The following is a 19,275-nucleotide window of genomic DNA, read 5'->3' as shown; positions in this document are numbered from 1 at the left end:
CCATTCTAACATGTAACCATGTAATATCTGAAACTTGATAAAATATTAGACAAAGTAAAAAGGTGCTTTCTTGTGTTGTGGGAGATTTGATGTGAGTTAATGTTTTAAAAGTTCAAAAAAAATTTCTAATTTTAAATTTACACTTAATGAGGTTACTAGGATTGAATTTATTATCTCGAAGTCTGTGATTGATTACGACATCTGTAGTACTTTGTAATATTCCAAGGTTGAAGATACAAATTATGCAAATCTAAAATTTGTCTGAAGTTTGAAAATTCAGATGTTTAGAATAAAATCTGGAAAGAACCCCTGGTGATGACCTCCTTTGTTTTTGAGAAGGTGGTCTCTTATTTTTCAGTAATTGCTGAGTGTATGATTTGCTACCATAAAGCTGTCAGGACTGATTGGTTAAGAAAAACTTGAAATAGTTACTATTTCATAGTCCAGGCAGCAGACGCTGAATTTAAAATATAGCATTTTTAAAAAAAATTTGTCATATTTTAGGGATTTGTTTTCTCCTTTACCTTTTAGAAATTTTGTTAAAACTGGAAACATTGGGATTTTGGTAGTTGGTCATGGAGGGGAAGAAGGTGGTAATGCAGTTCTTTTCTTTTTCAGCTGCCCTGCCCCCTTCCCCCAGGAAACAAAGCCTGTTTTGTTTCTTGCCTGCTTGTGAGGTCTCTGCTGCACCCCATGTGGGTGCACTGCTCTGTGCTTTGTTGAAATGCTTGAGATAGAAGGTAAAGAACAGGATGCTTCTGAAGAGAAGAAATCCCAGCTTCAGTAGATAAACACAGTTGTTTGAATTGGTCATTTAAGTGAGCTCTTTATATGGAAACTTGTAGCACTGCTTGTATCCATAGGTAACAGCATTTAGGTAAACACAGCCAAAAGTGCTCAGCATTATTAGCCAGAGAGACTATTTCTATTGCGTATTTTGTGCAAATTTCTGTTTAATTCTGTGGAGTTCTTACTCCATCTTTTGATACCCTATTTTTCGCTTTCTGTGGTTTTTAATAGTCAGATAAGCTTAGATTTGAAAAAGACCTTCCCAACCAATTGAGTGTGCCATCAGCAGTGGTCACTGTCATTAATGATTACTGCTAATGGTATCTAATTCTGAGAAACTGGTGGGAAGCAGAGGATATTTACCTGTTTATTTTCATGCAGTACTGTTATTGTCCAATTAGTTTTCACAAGGAGTAAATATTTACATTAACTTGTTAAATGCTATATTACTTAATAAAAATCCAGTATGGAAAGCTCAAGAGCTTTTTTAAAAATGTTTCTTAGTAGATGAAATATTTAACATTGTATAGCTCTAGAATCTGTTTTGAAGTCAATCATATTTTATCATTTCAACACTTACTAATGGGTTATTTCCCAGCAGTTTTTAAAATTTTTTAATTTATTTAACTGCTTGGAATGGAAAACATTTTTTCCCCAGTAGTTGTTTGCACTAGGCCTCAGTTTGTGAGATGTTCACCATATGTGATAGATACTCAGATCAGTCCCCCAATTCATATTTAACTCGTATGATTGAACCTGACATAACACAATGTATGAAAACATCTCTTTGGGAAAATAAATATGTTGAGTGCCCTCTGGGAATGCCAAGAACATGTTCACCAAAAGAGAAGGATCCCTAGGGAGGTTAGGCTAAGGCTCAAACTCCCCCACCTATTTTTTTCTGTTTAGATCTTACAGGAAAGATAAATATGCATGTCTTTATGAATCATAGAATACTTAGAAACAGTGAGTGGCATGGTGAAGTGGAAGGATGGGGGAGGGAAGGTATGGGAATTCAAGCCAAGATGATTATCTGCAGGACTGGTAATCTTAAAGTTTAGAAAGAACTATTTGGAAAAGGGAGGAGGCTAACATTTTTAAAGCATCTGTTGTATTCCAGGACTATAATAGATGCTTTACATATTACTTATAAGCCCCACAGTGATCCAAAAGGGTGATGTTAATGTCCGCAGGTATAGATAGCTGAGGAAACTGAGGATTAGATGAACTATGAACTGGTGTGCCCAACTCTAATCATGGTTTGTTTGACTCTAAAGGCCATATTTTTTATATCATACTATGAGGCCTGTCAATTGTGCATCTAATAATGTTGGTGACAGGAAGGTATAAGCAATTGTATTAAATGAGGTTATTGATTGGCAAATCTTAGCCATTAAAATTTTTTGGCTTTTTTTCTATCCATTCCCCTGTAAAATACTAACTATAAGCCATAATTATTGAGGTTTTAGCCATTTATTCTTTGTAAAGACATTTTATAAATATGATATTTTTTTTTTTGGCCATAAAAGAGATTAATAAGGCTTTGAACAATATGAAGCAGCGAGTCATGTTTTTTTTGACATCCCTTCTCTGCTATGCCAGACAAAACATTTAAAAGAGATAACCAGAAAGACTTAACTGGGATCATAAATTTAAAAAAAAATCTCTGTTGGTCAGAAAACAAAACCACACAAAGCAGTGAGCAAGGGCAGGGCGAGGGACCAGTCAGCCAGTCAGGATATCAGGAACTCAAAGTGTTAAGAACAAAGAAAGAGAGATACATGAAACACTCTCAATGGTGAAAGCCAGGCCTGCAGCCGGCTGGCCCTGACCTGGTACGAAAGCAAGGATTGACCACATGTCAAGTCACAAATTTCAAGAATCAGTATACAGACCAGATTCTTTTAACCACAAAGCAATAAAATTAGATCCCAGTAATAAAAAGTTAGCTTCAAAAAAAATATGGCTTGCTCTACCAGCTATTAAACATATAGGTTATAATTGAAACTGTGGTACCTAACAGGAAATTAGTTGAATGAAATACTATGCTATTTTTAAAAGAAAATGGGGTGGTGGGGGGAACCTCTATATACTGCTTTGGAGTAGTCTCAAGGATGTGTTATTAGCAAAAAGGCAAAATGAAGTTAAGTATTAAGAGTATGCCACCATATATCTAAGAATGGTATGGTATGCTACCGTATCTTGTGTGTTTGCTTTGATTTTTAAAAACGGAATAAACAAACTGCTAGGGGCAGTGGGGAGTGGCAAGTAAAGCCAGTGTCTGAAATTCAGAAGCACATCGCCACAAGTGAGCCTGTATATTGAGTTGGCCGAGTCACACAGAGAAGAATTATTTCAGATGACACTTAACCACAGTGATTTGGCTGGATACACCTAATGAAATATCTTAAGGACCAAACTTTTAATAATCATTTTGTTGATCATAACTTTAATAGTCGGTTGTATGTTATTTTGAAATACTTGCATATGTATAGAAGGATAATACATATTAATGTTATTGGAAGCAAATTTTTCAGCATCAGACAGAAAATATAGTTATAAGATCTAAGAATCTAAGCAAAAACCCGAATGATACATATTGTGATTATTTATGGATGAAATGCTGTATTATTTGCTTGAAAATAATTGAGGGAAAAGTCGATGAGAATAGATGTAAAACAGAATTGGTTATGTATTGATCATTGGGAACCTGGATGATGACTACATGAGGATTCATAATCTATATTATTTTTTCTGCTTCTCTATTTATGGAAATTATTTTTAAAAATTTAAATGTATGCTTGAGAGTATAAAAGTGTACTCCTAAGTAACTCATGAGTTAAATGGAAATCACAATAGAAATTACAGATATTTGGGGTAGAACAATCATGAATTTTACATACTATTTCAACTGTATGACATGCAGGAAAAACTGTACTTAAAGGTAAATTTATTGACTTAAATGCTCTAAGAAAAGACTTAAACTAAGTAAGTTCAACTCAAGAAGTTAGAAAAAGAAATACAGAAAAAATTGAGGGGAAGAGTAAGAACAAAAATACCATCACCTTATATAAATATCTCAGTAGGTTGAATTGAACCAAGGTGTTCTAGGAGAGAGTTGGTCTGTAATTTTCCTTTCTTCTAATATCCTTGGTTCTATATCAATGTTATGCTGCCTCATGGAAGAGTTGGTCAGTCTAAGGGGAAATTGGTAGGATTTCTATATTATCATATATTAAATAGTTAAATTTCTGCCTCAGTGAATACTTAACTGACTTAGAAACATTACAGTGTTTTTTTCAGCACAAGTTTTGTGCAAAGATGCTGGACTAGGCACTGAGAATATATACACAATTAGGATACTCTCCCCACTCCTATGGCACTCCAGTCTAAGAGAAGATACAAATTTGTAAATAAAAAATTACAATCAGGTGAGAAATGTCAGTAAACAAATGTCCCAGGGCAGTGTGCCCTGAAAGAAGATGATACTTAATGCAGATGGCAGACTCTGGGGAAGGCTGGGGAGGTTTGGTCAAGTAGCCTCCAAGAAAAGTTGGCATTTACCAAGCAGCCTCTGTGGCTTCAACAGAGGACACGTGAAAAATCACCAGAAGGAGTTTGCCATTTGGCTGGGAGCCAGTATGTCATGAGAGCTGTCAGTGAATGTCATTTCAGATTTTGGCAGCAAGGTTCATGAGAGAACGTGATCTGTAATTTTTCTTTGTTTTAATGTCCTTGTAAGGTATTAGGGTTATGCTGGTCTCAAAGGTGTTGTGGAGTTTCCTTCTTTGCTGTTCTCTGGAAAAGGTTGTATAAGTTTAGTGTTATTTCTTCCTCGAGTGTTTGTGAAGTCATTTGGGCCAGAGGTTTTCTTTGGTCAGTATGTATTAAACATTTAGTAGAAACAATGACCTGAAATTTCACCTTAAAAAGTTGAATATGTGTCTGAAAAGGTGATACATCATTCTTATTGCCATTCTCACATAATAAAACTTCCATCTGTTCACCAGGGTTACCACAATCCACAGTTTGGTCAATGTTGTATCAGTGACAGAAATTCACTAGTGTAGGAATCCAGTCTGTTTCTAATTGTCAAATGGTATATTATATGTTCAACTAAAAAAATAACAATGACTACCTGAACTGTTGAATGAGACCAATCTATGCCATCCAGATTCTTTTTTTTTTAAATAAATTTATTTATTTGTTTGTTTATGTATTTATTTATTTTTGGCTGCATTGGGTCTTCCTTGCTGTGTGCAGGCTTTCTCTAGTTGCAGTGAGCGGGGGCTACTCTTCATTGCAGTGTGCAGGCTTCTCATTGTGGTGGCTTCTCTTGTTGCAGAACACAGGCTTGAGGCACGCGAGCTTCAGTAGTTGTGGCTCGCGGGCTCTAGAGCGCAGGCTAGTAGTTGTGGCACACGGGCTTAGTTACTCCACGGCATGTGGGATCTTCCCGGACCAGGGATCAAACCCGTGTCCCCTGCATTGGCAGGCGGATTCTTTTTTTTTTTTTTTAATTAGTTAATTAACTTATTTATTTATTTATTTATTTTGGGCTGCGTTGGGTCCTCATTGCTGTGCTCAGGCTTTCTCTAGTTGCGGTGAGCGGGGGCTACTCTTCGTTGCGGTGCACAGGCATCTCCTTGCAGTGGCTTCTCTTGTTCCAGAGTACAGGCTCTAGGCACACGGGCTTCAGTAGTTGTGTCTCGCGGACTCAGTAGTTGTGGCTCGTGGGCTCTAGAGCGCAGGCTCAGTAGTTGTGGCGCATGGGCTTAGTTACTCTGCTGCATGTGGGATCTTCCTGGACCAGTGATCAAATCCACGTCCCCTGAATTGGCAGGCCGATTCTTTTTTTTTTTTTTTTTTAATTTATTGATTGATTAATTGATTGATTGATGCTGCATTGGGTCCTCGTTGCTGCGCTCAGGCTTTCTCTAGTTGCGGCGAGCAGGGGCTACTCTTCGTTGTGGTGCACGGACATCTCCTTGCAGTGGCTTCTCTTGTTGCAGAGCACGGGCTCTAGGCACGTGGCTTCAGTAGTTGTGGCTCACAGGCTCAGTATTTGTGGCTCGTGGGCTCTAGAGTGCAGGCTCAGTAGTTGTGGCACACGGGCTTAGTTGCTCTGCGGCATGTGGGATCTTCCCGGACCAGGGCTCGAACCTGTGTTCCCTGCATTGGCAGGCGGATTCTTAACCACTGTGCCACCAGGGAAGTCCGGCAGGAGGATTCTTAACCACTACACCATCAGGGAAGTCCCATCCAGATTCTTGTAGGCTTAATTTATTATGAGCATGCATCAGATCATTTAATCTACTTGATTTATTAGAGTTATATTTAAAGATTAATAATCTTGATGAGCTTTACTGCTTAGAATGCTTTGTCTCAGAGAGATTTATTTTTAATTAAATATATACTATATTTTATAATAAGCAATGTATTCACATTATTCAAACTTGAAAAGTTATAAAAAGTGTCTCTCTTGAACTCGGTCCTTTAGTCATCCAGTTCCCCAGGTCCAGAACCAACAGATGTTAATTGCTTCTTGGCTGTCCTTCAATTCAGATTCTCTGGATATGCATGTAATATATATTCCACCTGCCCCCTTTTTTTTAATACTATCTATTCTGTACTATGCTTTTAACTTAGTATGTCTTAGACTGTTCCATGTCACTGCCTATTAGAGTTGCTTGTTTCTTTTCTCTTATGGCTGCCTTGCATCCTAGGATAACGACAAAGATGACTACAATAATAATAAATTAATGTAACCATTGTACTATGGGTGGATTTTTAGGTTATTTCTAGTCTTACTATAGAAAAGGCTATGTTGAATATCCCCAGTTGCTTTTGAATAACTAAATATCCTTTTTCTTTGCTAGTTTTTTAGGATAGATCTTCTGTTTCATTTCAGCCATGAACCAGAGAATCAGTCAGAGTGCTCCAGTGAAACAGCCACCACCCCTGGCCCCCCAGAGCCCTCAGGGAGGAGTCATGGGTGGTGGCAATTCCAACCAGCAGCAACAGATGCGGCTGCAGCAGTTGCAGATGGAGAAAGAGAGACTGCGACTGAAGCAGCAAGAACTGCTTCGGCAGGTGAGGCCACAGGTTAGAGACCAGCCTTCCACTCTTGGGGTTTTGTTTTCCTACATAAAGTTGGGTGTGTTTCATTTTGGCATTTATTAGTTACAGAGGAATGTTGTTTCTGTGAAACTAGAGTGACACAGAAACATTCTGTCCAGCTCTCGTTGTCTTAGTTTCTTAACTGGCCTTTGATCACATAGGCTATAACTTGTAAACCTGTATCACAAAGAGATGTTTTGGTCGTATTCATTGCAGTCAAGCAAAAATCGAAGGAAGAAAGGGTGCTTTTCCTCAAATATACAGGCATACCTCGGAGATATTGCCGGTCAGTTCCAGACCACCACAATAAAGCAAGTATTACAATAAAGTGAATCACATGAATTTTTTGGTTTCCCGTTGCATATGAAAATCAATGTTTACACCGTACTGTCGTCTATTAAGTGTGCAATAGCATTATGTCTTAAAATAAACAATGTAAATTGTTTATTGTAAAATTTAACGTAAATTTAAATAAATTTAATGTAAAATTAAATACCTTAATTTTAAAATACTTGATTGTTTAAAAATATTAACCATCATGTGAGCCTTCAGTGAGTCATCTTTTTGCAATAGTAACATCAAAGATCACTGATCACAGATCACCATAACAAATATAATAACAATGAAAAAGACTGAAATATTGTGAGAATTACCAAAATGTGACACCGAGGCATGAAGTGAGCAAATGTTGTTGGAGAAATGGCTCTGATAGACTTGCTAGACGCAGGGTTGCCACAAACCTTCAGTATGTTTAAAAAAAAATTGCAGTGTCTGCAAAGTGCAATAAGATGAGGTATGTCTGTACATGGAATTGCAGACTACTGTATATCTGAGGATTTCACTAAGGGGGAAACTCTGGGACATCACTTGGGGAGAAACATCTTTTACTTTAAATGAATTATTTGTCTAGGGGAATACACAATACGGTATTTCTCAAATGATAAATGTTTCAGTATTGCTGAATCTAAGATGTTTTATTTAAAACAATACAGGCTATTCCAAGTTTAGAAGATCCCACAGTGCTTTAAAATTATCTACTTATGGATATTTTTTCATGTTGGGATGGGTACGTTCTAACATTAGAGAGCTGGAAAACTTTATGACCATTTTTATCAGTTTTCTTTCAGAAATACTGTTGGTCTTTATGTGCCATAAGAATATATAATCCCTCATCTCAAAATGAATTTTTACTTTATCTTATTTCAGAGTGATAAAATCTAAGTTCAGATACTGGGAGTGTGATCTTCTCAAAGCAGTATATTTTAAAATTTTTATGTAAATATTTTGGATAATAAACATGATGTGATTTTGAAAGTGTACAAAAGGTAAATGTACAGTGAAAATGAAATCTCCTTTTCCATTTCTCTAGTTCTCTTTTCTGGTTGTAAGTAGCTATCAGTTTCTTGTATTTTTTTTTTCCCCCAGAGACATTCTCTCTGTTTGCGAACGTGAAATATACGTATCTGTACTATTTTTCCTCACCTAAATCATAGCATACCAAGTATAGGCATTAAAAATATCATTATACTCTACATTTTTGTAGCCAGGATGTAGACATTTGAACAAGGTACTTTTTTTTCATGAGTGTTCTATTTTAATAGTGTCCCGTGTTAATGGAAATACATGAACTTGAAACAGTCATTGAACTCAGATTTGGGATTTGAAGAACTGGTACCTAAGAATTAAACTAAGCCATGGAATCCCAGACAGGCACACCTTTAAACTGTTTGTGCTATCAGTAACCTGCCAGTGTAATTCTAGTGTGGTTGGCACCAAAGTGAGTAAGAAAGATGATGCCAGCATATGATGTCAAGAAGTGGTCTTGAAAGAAATATTCCCTCATCCACCTTTTAAGAAGGTAGAGAAAGGAAGCACATTAACAAGATTACTGTATCTCTGATGGACTTTTTAACATATTACTATAAAGGAAAGATATTTTTCATTTAAATAAAACTTTATCATCGGAACAAGGTAGCACCATCAAAATTATAGTTATATAGCTCTTAGAAGAAATAAAGCAATTTAAGGGTATGTTTTACGCAGCCTGTTTTCATTTTGTTGTTACTGAGTACTAGATGGCGTATGCAAATATAATTTCACATATGAATTAAAGACTACCAAAACCAAGAAACCTTATTAATAAGAAAGGTTAAAGTCTGGGAATGGGCCATCCATCATTTTGTTGTTGCCGTAGGTCAGCTCTCCCCCACCCCCTTCCCGCCCAATGGGCAAAATGCTGCTACTTATAAAATTCTTCATTCTAAAGAGTTTTTCTAAATCTTATTCTCACTCTTACTCTGGGTGATGGGTCCTAGACAGAATAGTTTCCTTTAAAGGTAACTTCTTTATTTCTTCTTTACTACCTACTGTGTTGTCTTTTCTTTTGTTGAAGTGACAGACTTGCTCTATTCTTATACTAATGGTGTATTTTTTTAAGATTTTTTTGGTTTTGTTTTTTAGCAATCAGTATAAATTCAGTATATCTTAAGTCTTTTGGCTTCCTGTGAACTTCTTCCATTGATAGTTTCTCTTATCACTGAAACATCACATTATATTTTTCCTGCTTCATCTAATATTCAGAAGTAAAGAACCTACCTGACCAATATCCAGTTTCATTTGAACCCTGACACCTAAAGTCTTACTGTCCTGTCCTCAATGCTGTTGAACACTTCTGAGGTTTCCGTGTGTTATGTGGCGACTCCGTTGGCTCCTGTCTTCCTTAGTCTGCTTCTTCTTGGGCTAGCTTGGGAATTCTGTGCTATGGTGATATGTCTGGATACAATTTGTAAGTCAGCCTACACAGCCAAACCATGTGGCTTAAAGTAATTTTTATCCATCTTATTTTTCACTCTTAGGCAATGCGGAATATCAATCCCAGCACAGCAAATTCTCCAAAATGTCAGGTAGGCTCTTATCTGATGTTTCAGCATTGAAAACAGATATTAAATTAGGAAAGAGAAAAACTTGTGCTCCAGGGGCCTGTCCTCACTGAAGATGAGCCCAGCGTAACTTTGAGGCATCTTTCTACCATGATACTTAAGTTAACATTGCTGTTCCCAGAAAGTTTACACTATCTGCTCCCTCCCCACTCCTCCCAGAGTAGTATTCAAAACTCCATTGAGGTCTTTTTTTTTCCCACATTTGATATGTAGTATATACACCCTGTCAGCCTTGAAGTGTGCCTGATTTTTTATTTGCATAGCCTAAAATAGTACTTACAATGATTTATAGAAATTAATAATTCGAACAGTAACAAAGATAGTACAGGTTATTTACTTGGGTAGGCTACTTTAGGAAATCTTATTGAGAATTATAATCATACTACTAGGAAAGGAAAAGGTTTTTTTAGTGAACACTCCAAAGAAAGAATATTAAAATTATCAGAAGAGAAAAGGATCTACCTGAGTACTGTTTTGGGTTTCTTGTTGGCTTTTATCAGCATTCCTCCCTGGTGAACCCAAAGGAATACTGGTTGTGAAGGTACCTGATTTAGATGGAAAGATTGTGGCCATTTTTTCCTTCTATAACATAGGCACTTATCTGACTCATGGAAAGAATCTCATTCTTGAAACCAAAGAGATTCTCTTTGTTCAGGGTTCACAGATTTGAAGGAATTAGGAGCTGGGGGATTATTGCACTTTTCTCAGATTGCCAGAAGCAACCATGGAACACCTCATATTCTGTGGAGCTCTTCTGCACTAGGCTAACAAGTGCATTGTGTTAGAATGAGCTGTGGAAGTGGGAATTGGCAGAACTCCACTCATTTTAGATACTGTTAACTTGTCCATTGGAGCACCAGATAGAATCTTCATAGAGACCAGTTAACTTTGTGAGAGGAAAATCTCTATTCATTGTCTATCTCATAAATGCCTCCTTTAATCAAGAAATCCAGGGAATAACTAATGAACGTCATCTTTGCTAAAGCAGAGCAGACATTCTTACAATGAGGACCACTAATACCACATTTGACTGGGAAGAGCACTGTGGCATTGGATCTTTATGTAAAGTGAAGACATTTTTCCTTGCTTTTTCTCTGAAGTGTTTCTTTTATTTGTAATAAATGAAGTAGAAACATAGGAGCAGAAATTAATTCAAGTGAGATTCGGGATCAAGCAAAAAGTTCTCCATGTTAAAGTGTTTTGAAATTGTTTCCTTTTTATTTTTTCCTACTAAGATCTTAAACTTTAAATCTGCTAAATAAAGTAAATACCTTCAGGTCTTTATTTCATACATCAGTATAAGTGTAAACAGTTGCTCATTAAAATTATCAGGAGTTTTTAGATACTTCTTTTAGTAGTAAAGCTTTAGAAAAGTTAAGGTTTGTAAATTAAATTTCTATTAAATTTGTATGGTATTAAAATTTCAGTTGATTCCTTAGATTTGTCTAAGCCAGAGCAGGAAACCTGAAAGAGATAGGTTTTATAAAAGGTTTTTTAAATTCAACTTTGCATATGTGGAGAATAAAATACTGCCTTGTTATATAAGATTCAGTTGTCAATGTATTTACCTGGCACAATTGTGAAAATGTATGAAATTCCAGTATAGGGCTAAATTTGGAGTTGCTCAAATACCCAGAATCTGGTTGTATTTGTATCAAGCAAGTATCTGTGTTTTTCTCATCCTACATATTTTCTAGATTATCTTAAGGTAGATGCCAGGAAAGATTCCACAAAGAAGGGTCATATCTTAAGTGAAGATGCCTTTAAATAGCTTACCAGGATAATCAAGAAAGCCAGAAAGAGCTTTACAGTCTCGAAAAACAGACTGTAAAAAGGAATAATGAAGAAAAAGGGATGGATCCATTCAATACTTGAGCGCAAGGCACTCCTGTTCAGTGTTGTGGGGGGTTTGGGTTCTGTTTGTTGTTTGTTTTTACTTTCCTTATAGAAATCAGTGCAGATGAGTTAACAAGCAACATGAAATCAGTGGCATTGTTTTGTAATTATATACCGCATTTGCTGTGGGAAGGTACCAGACTTCAGAATGTTCACAAATTACTTGTTTCAAAAGCTATCCTTAAGTACTTCTGCATAGGATTAACAAAACCTGTCTGTATAGTAGGATTTTCTGGTCTTGTAAACTAGTGTCAGTATGGGTGAGGTTAATACAAAATTCTGAAAAAATGAGACAACTTTAAAGGGGTTAGTATATTTTCTTAGTTAAAAATGGAAATTATTGCCTTAATTTGTTAGGGTTTGTTGGCAGAATTTTGGAAAAACTTGTCCTCATAGAGCTTTAAATTTTTAAATTTCATTTTGATTATTCACTATTTTTGTTTCTAAAGCAATTTCTGGTCTCAGAAAAAGAAACTTTTTAAAAGTATAAACATCGTCTTTGCTCCATGAGATTCAGCATGTATGGAATGCTCAATTTTCTCTGTATAACTCTTTCTAATACATCAGTTTCTCCTCTGTGACTGGAGGGAGACCTTTGAGACAGTGGGTTAGGAATGCATCCCAGCTTCTGTTTCAAAGTCTTTTGAAACTAACACTTTGAGGAAAGATAGTTCCCCCTGAGTGTGAATGTTTTTACCTTCTGTTATGCTTAAGAATGTGGTTCTTAGTACCTGCGGTTCCCTAATACCTATGAGATCAAGCCTAAACTCTGCAACCTAGCTCATTTATGGTCTGTGGTCAGTAGCCTTCTTTCTCTCTCTCAGTTCTGGTTAAGTCAGTTACCTTCCTTCAGCCAAGTGCACTCCTCTGTCTTGTTGCCATGATTCCACTCATGAGCTTTTCCCCATAAGGAGTACCTGACTTTTCCCCTTCCCTTTTACTGATTAAGATTCTCCATTTCCTTCATAAGGCCTAGGTCAAAACGCATCCCCAAGTGCCCTCATCAGAATGCTTGAAACGACCCAGAAAATAGAAACAAGACTGCTGTGTATAAATAGCTTATCTCTGAGCAAATAATTGCTTTACTCTTCATAGAAATTATAGCTATAAATTTTTTGCAACTAATGAATATTGTGTAGTTGCCATTCCTTATGGATAGTAATAAATACACACCAGGGTCAGTTACTGGGTTAATGATGGATAAAACCCACAGTATTAATGTTGAGGATATTGTACTACACTGTCAGCCCGAAATGGTGAAGAGATTCAGATGTCCGTAGTTTTAGTCAAATAGAGCAAAATAGTACAGTACCCCTGTTCAGAGCCATGTGAAAATAATCACCACAGGTTTTTTTTTTCTGAATTTAATAATACCAAAGTTTTGGCTTTTTTTCCTCTCCAAACTCTCTTTTATGTTAGCAGATACTAGAAAAGCTATTTCAGAATCCAATTAATACCTTTTCCAAGTTTATCTCTCTTCTTTTTGAAGTCCTAATATTGAATAAATCATAGATTCAAATGATTCTGTGAATCATTCTATGACTTTGAATCATAGATACACATCTTTTTAGCCAAAAAGGTTGTTCTGAAGTTGAAGGTACTTTGGTAAATGGCACAAATATTAAAAAACAAAAAGCATTCTAAACCTTGGCTAAATGTTTTAATAACTTCCAACATAATTAAATATTCTGTGACTGTTTAAAGCTGTGTTGGAAAATGGGGTATGGCAAGACCTATCTTGAACAGTTGGAAGAAATGGCTCTTTGTTTGTTTGTTTTTAAAATTGTTGACATAAACTGCAATTACTAAGACAAACTGTTTAAAAGATGTGTAATTTTAGAGTTATTCTTCATTTCTAAATTTGGATTTCTAGTTCGCTAAACTTACCTACCTTAAATAAATTGATTAGGTTGGAGAGGGGGGACCTTCACTTGTGTGCCATGTGTTATCCAGAAATGAAACACTCTTACATAGTATTTGCTGAAGATAAAATTGCTTTAAGAAAGTAAAGTTGACATTAATTTTATAGAATTTTCTATAAATGGAATCATAACTTTTTCATCTTAGCATGATTATTTTGAGATTCATTCATGTTGTATTTATAGTTCGTTCCTTTTTATTGCTAAGTAGTATTCCATTGTAGGGATATACTACAATTGTTTATCTGTTCACCTACTGATAGATATTTGACTTGTTTCTAAATTTTGACTTGTGTAGGCATATGCTTCCATGTCTCTTGGATACTCTAAAGAATTTAATAACCTAGAGATGTTCTAAATGTTTCCAGACTACTGACTTCTTCTACTGCCTTTCTCCTTATTTTTCTAAATGATGTGAACCAAAGCATCAGTTTTATATGGAGCCAAAATACTTTACTACCAGATATATATTATCTTAAAGTATCTTTTTTACCCTATGAGAAATGATACTCCTATTTAAATGAGAGGAGAGAAATACAAAAAAGACCAATGGCTCATGGCTGCATCCTGAGTCCATAAAAGTCCGCTATATGAACCAGACAAATCATGTTTTCCTTTATAAACCATCCTGGAAAGTTCCCTCCAGACCAAGCTGGGACCATCAGTTTTACTTATAGTTGCAGATAGCTCTGACTCCACATGCATCCCAGATTAGCTAAGATTTACAAGCTCAATGGGAAAAGCCACCACATTTTTGTATTATTACAGAAGAAAATGAGCTAAAAATATTTGCTTCCTTTAGAAAAAGTCAAATACTCTAAAAGAACTGTTTGACCTTTGAAATACAGAAGCATGATAAATTTTGGCTGAATTTCCTATAACTTGCTTACTTCTCCATTTTTGAAAGTCTGTCAAACTGTTTATTCTGACTACCTTTGGGAAAAAGAGAAGCTTAACGAACTTGTATTTTTAGCTCAGTATTCTAATATTAGACATTTTTTCAGGATAAAAAACTCCTTAGAGATAGACATAACTTTCAACATGAAGTGTTTCAACTGAAATCAGTTTTTGTAGACAATCCAATTATGTCCCAAGGCTGATTTTTAAAACAGCTATGCCAGATTTACTCAATTACAAAGTGATGTTCATATTCATCCAAAATGTGTTTTGACAAAATTACTTTATTTCAATAGAGTGGGTTTATTCTACATAGGTACATGTAGATATATACAGGAATTATTTTTAAATGCATATAATGGAGAAAGTTTATATGAAATATTTTTGATTAAAAAATTCAGATTATTTAACTTCATTTCATACTTACCCATATTAGTTATTTTTCTCTAAAGTCACTGGCAAAAAGTCTGTGCAACTCTGAAACAAATTTTTAATATTTTACTTCTAAAATTATTAATTTTATGCAGTATGTTCACTTTCACATTTACAGTTCTTGGCTAAGGATACAAGGAATTACAAAGCTTACTCACTATGAAACCCATGATTTAACTGTTCCTCACTGGCAGCAGGACAGTTTAGGGAGGAGCTCTTTCAGTTAGTTCTGACTCCACATTCACTCTCCTTCAAAGTCTGACTAGGTAAAGCATGGAGTAGGATACTTCTGCAGATTTCCACATCTCTATATGGGGGTGTGTGTGCATGCATGTGTGTGTGTTTATGTGGAAGTGGATGTTACTGTTTTTATATTCAGTTGAACTCTGAACTTACTGATATGTGTTGGGGGGGGGGAAGTTGGCCTGTTTTCCTACATAAATACATATGGTTTTCCTCCCCGATTTTTGACAATTTCCTTAAAATATCAACAAAAATGTTTCATCTTCCTTATTGAACCCAGTGAAATAAATTATGTTCACAGATGAAAATATTAACAAAAGAATTAATTGGGATTGACATATATACACTGATGTGTATAAAATGGATGACTAATAAGAAAAAGAAAGGAAGGAAAGAAAGAAGGAAAGGAAAGAGAGGGAGGGAGGAAGGAAGGTAGGAAGGAAAGAAGGAAGGAAGGGCGGGAGGAAGGAAGAAAGAAGAAAGAAAGAAAGAAAGAATGCCTTGGGGAGGGGGCTACCAAGTAGTCAACTTTAGTTAAAGTAATTTTGTTTCTAGCAAATACTGAGCTATGTAAGAATATACCCATTTTTGGATGATGTATGTGCAAGTTATTATATATCAATTATACCTCAATAATACTTCAAAAATTACTTCTGATCAACCCTGGTTGGTTGGTTTTGGGGTTTTGTTTGTTTGTTTTTCCTGTAACTAGAAGTTTCAAACCTGAGCTGAATATCCATACCTGGTATATGGGTTCTATAATCTATGTATAAGTTATTTATATCATTGGCCTTATCACATTACATTTGTTTTCATGCCATATTCTTCACTATTTGGTTGATAATGCTAACACCGTCCTACCACCACCACCAGTAAATAAAGTGGCATTTTTTTCCCCTTGTTCCTTTCAAGTTCAGTTTACATGAATCCCTAGGTTAGTTACTCTTAGTCCTGGCTCAAATATAGATTTGATGAGAAGTATTTCCATAGCCTTTCAGGGGGTTGGATATCTTCTTAGGCAACTTGTAAAGATTGGCCTTCTTATTCACATCTCTAAATTACCTTTCTTTGTAAATGTGGATAGTTGGTTCTTCAGTGTCTGCTGACAGTAGAAATTCAGTTGTTAAAGGCAGCAAAAAGTAAAAATCTGATAGCTTCAAACAAGCAATGTGGCAGAATTCAAAGTAGCGAGAACATGGAGATTTTGCACATAACAATTAGCTTTAACTTCATAAAACCTTGAACAAGTGGAAACCATCAAAAAGGATAAAATAAAAGTTGTAAAAACAATATGAAAATTATAGCCAATTTATTAAGTTATTTCAGTAATGATTTATTCGCTTTGTGCTGCAAGGACTTCAAAACTAGGTACACAGAAATATGAGCATGCCTTCCCTAGGCATCAGCCTCATCCAGAGCCTATAATTTTATTCACTTTAAAATTTATTGCTTTTGGGACTTCCTTGATGGCGCAGTGGATAGGACTCCGTGCTCCCAATGCAGGGGGCCTGAGTTCGATCCCTGGTCAGGGATCTAGATCCCACACACATGCTGCAACTAAGACCCAGCGCAACCAACCAACCAACCAACCAAATAAATAAATAAATAAATATTTTAAAAGTAAAATAAAATTTATTACTTTTAACATCCTTATATTTAAATAGCAACATAAATTCTTCAAAGTATTTAGAAGCTCTTGTTTTATGCTCCAAAGTGGTCATTCATTTATTCATTTTGTGCCCTTAAGGGACAGAGAAGAAATAATTACAATACCATGTGATAAGTGCTAAGCTCATGTTACATACATATGCTCAGGGTGTGAAAGACATATTGTCTATCTGTCTAATCTAATCCAATCCAAAGATGGAGATGGGATCATTCTGGAGAATTACCTAGAGAAGGTAACTGTGTCTTAAATAATAAGAAAGAAAAGTGTTCTAGTCAAGAGTATATGGAAGGACATGGTACCAAGAGAAAACATTTCATATTACAGACCTGCAGAGAGTGCACTTTGTTTTAAAGTCACTTCTCACTTTGTAAGGTGAAAATGGGGGCAAGGGGTGCATCAAAGATAGAAGATAGAGAAAACAAGTAAAATGGATCCCCAGAAGCTGCTAGGAATGTGGGTTGGCCTAGAACAGGAGACAGCAGAAGGGAATCCATTTTCTGAGACTGGAAGAAAAGTTATAAAGGTGATGAATGAAGATGGCTTTGGGGGAGCAGGAAGAGATGACAGGAGGATCCAGAAAACCACAGATTGTGCCTGATGACCTCAGTGTTCTTATTTAAATGGGAGAGAGCTTGAAAAAGGAAAAGCACTTAAGTGAACGGGGCTTGAGAGAGTGTGCCAGATTTGGAGTAGTAATCATGAGAATGTGAGAAAAAAGTAACCAAGGACCCAAGAAAAAAACAAAAAACAATGAGTGGTACTAAGAAGGGCCCAGCCAAGGCCAAAGACTATTAATTTATAACAGTCTGGATAGTTGTATGATTTTTCTCTAGCATTTCTTAGCAGTCTCAGTATAGAAATGAAGCAAGCACATTTTTAATATTGATTCATGGTTGGAATTTGCTGTGTTGAAATAAAATTATGTGTGTATCAGGAATCTGAAAGGTAATCATGTGTATTTAAAATGATCAGCCCTGCATTTAAACTTGTAGGGAAGGAGAGCCAATAGATTGGAATAGTAGGAGGCAGAAGAAACTGGATGGAAAGAAAAAATATGGTTCCAGAAAGCGGGATGAGTACATGTAAGATTTCTGGGGAAGAAGTTTCTAAACCAGTTCAGGGTGTGACCGAGGAAGTTAATGACTGAAATACAATGGTAAAGTGGTCAATATCATTGCAATTTAGAGAGCCAGGAATTTCAACGTTATATTACTGTATAGATTTTGTGCATGGATGTTGACAGTTCCCGGGTGATAGATGCATTTGCAATGAAGTGAAACAATGATTATTGTCCCAGACATGAGTAAAGATTGTAGAGGTAGGTTTGGTTTTGAATAGCAAGGGCTTGGCTGTACAAGTGGGTGATTGAGGTAGGTAGGGATGAAGATCACTGGAATGCAGAAATTCAAGGAACTCATGTTGAGTGAATCATCTACATAATGTATAAGTAATAAGATATAGTGGCATGTCTTAAAATTAATATAATATTGAAATAGTAATGAACATAAATGGTATTTTAATATATTTGCAACAACTAGAGCATGATATGAAAATGTTTTCTATTGATGAAAAGCTGAAAAGTCAAAGGTATAGTAAATACTACTGTTTGTTGCCTATATTTATAATTGAAGAAAATGCTAGATTTTAGTTATAGGTTAATGAAAATAAAGATGTAATTTTTTTTCTCCATCCAAGTTCACAGACCCTCTGCATTCTGTCATGATCCTCCGGTTAGGAAACCCATTTAAAGCGTGGGTTATCTAGAAGGCAGAAACCTGAGTAAAAAGAAGTGGTTGTTGCATAGTCTAGAAGTGGTGGTGCAGAGCTCAGAGAATATCTCCACTGCTTCTGGACCCAGTGGTGACTGAGAGTGAGGGTGCTGGAGATGGTGTGTGCCTCAGCAAGCAGGCTTGGCTCAGGAAGGCTGCAGGGGGTGAGGTAGTATCCTTTGTGATAAAAAGCCATAGTTCAGGTCAAACCAAAGATGTCGAGGGAGAGAAAAATGATGCTCCAACAGAGTTGAGTTTATGAGAGCTTGAGAGGCACAGTGGAAATCCTCAGGGCAGGGAACAGCGAACAGATGAAAAGGTGAGGAAAAGAACCGGGTGGTAATGAAGGTGTAAGAGTTGGCCAGAGTGAGGTGAACTAGCCTTGAAGCCCCAGGCAAATATAAAGCTGAGGCCTGGAATGTTTGGAAGCACGTTGAGGCAGGCCTTCTGAAACGATCAGAGTAGTAATGGCCCATAGCTTTTGCTCAGTTTCCAGGTAGAATCTTGCTGAGAAATTGTTGGATGCCCCAGAAGATAGCTCAAGATTGAAAAACCTGAAGTCAGAATGAGTTACTTGATACCAAAGTGTAAAACAGTGCAGG

At 36.2% G+C, this 19,275-nt stretch overlaps 1 protein-coding gene across 13 annotated transcripts in view; it reads left to right on the top strand.

Moving 5' to 3' along the window:
* The window catches only part of YAP1 (Yes1 associated transcriptional regulator), a 115,398-nt gene that overhangs the window by 86,402 nt on the left and 9,721 nt on the right, over positions 1–19,275 (top strand). For 4 of the 13 annotated variants that reach the window (XM_059930523.1, XM_059930514.1, XM_059930515.1 and 1 more), the window contains 2 exons: positions 6,701–6,894; positions 9,765–9,812. In XM_059930523.1, the coding sequence (XP_059786506.1) occupies positions 6,701–6,894; positions 9,765–9,812 (242 nt within the window). The remainder of the gene's footprint in view (positions 1–6,700; positions 6,895–9,764; positions 9,813–19,275) is intronic. The other 9 variants (XM_059930524.1, XM_059930517.1, XM_059930518.1 and 6 more) reach the window with 3 other exon arrangements.

This window comes from Balaenoptera ricei, chromosome 8 (genome assembly GCF_028023285.1).
Source record: "Balaenoptera ricei isolate mBalRic1 chromosome 8, mBalRic1.hap2, whole genome shotgun sequence".
Lineage (NCBI taxonomy): Eukaryota > Metazoa > Chordata > Mammalia > Artiodactyla > Balaenopteridae > Balaenoptera > Balaenoptera ricei.
Note: the sequence above shows the minus strand (reverse complement) of the source record. Positions and strands in the feature narration are given on the sequence as shown.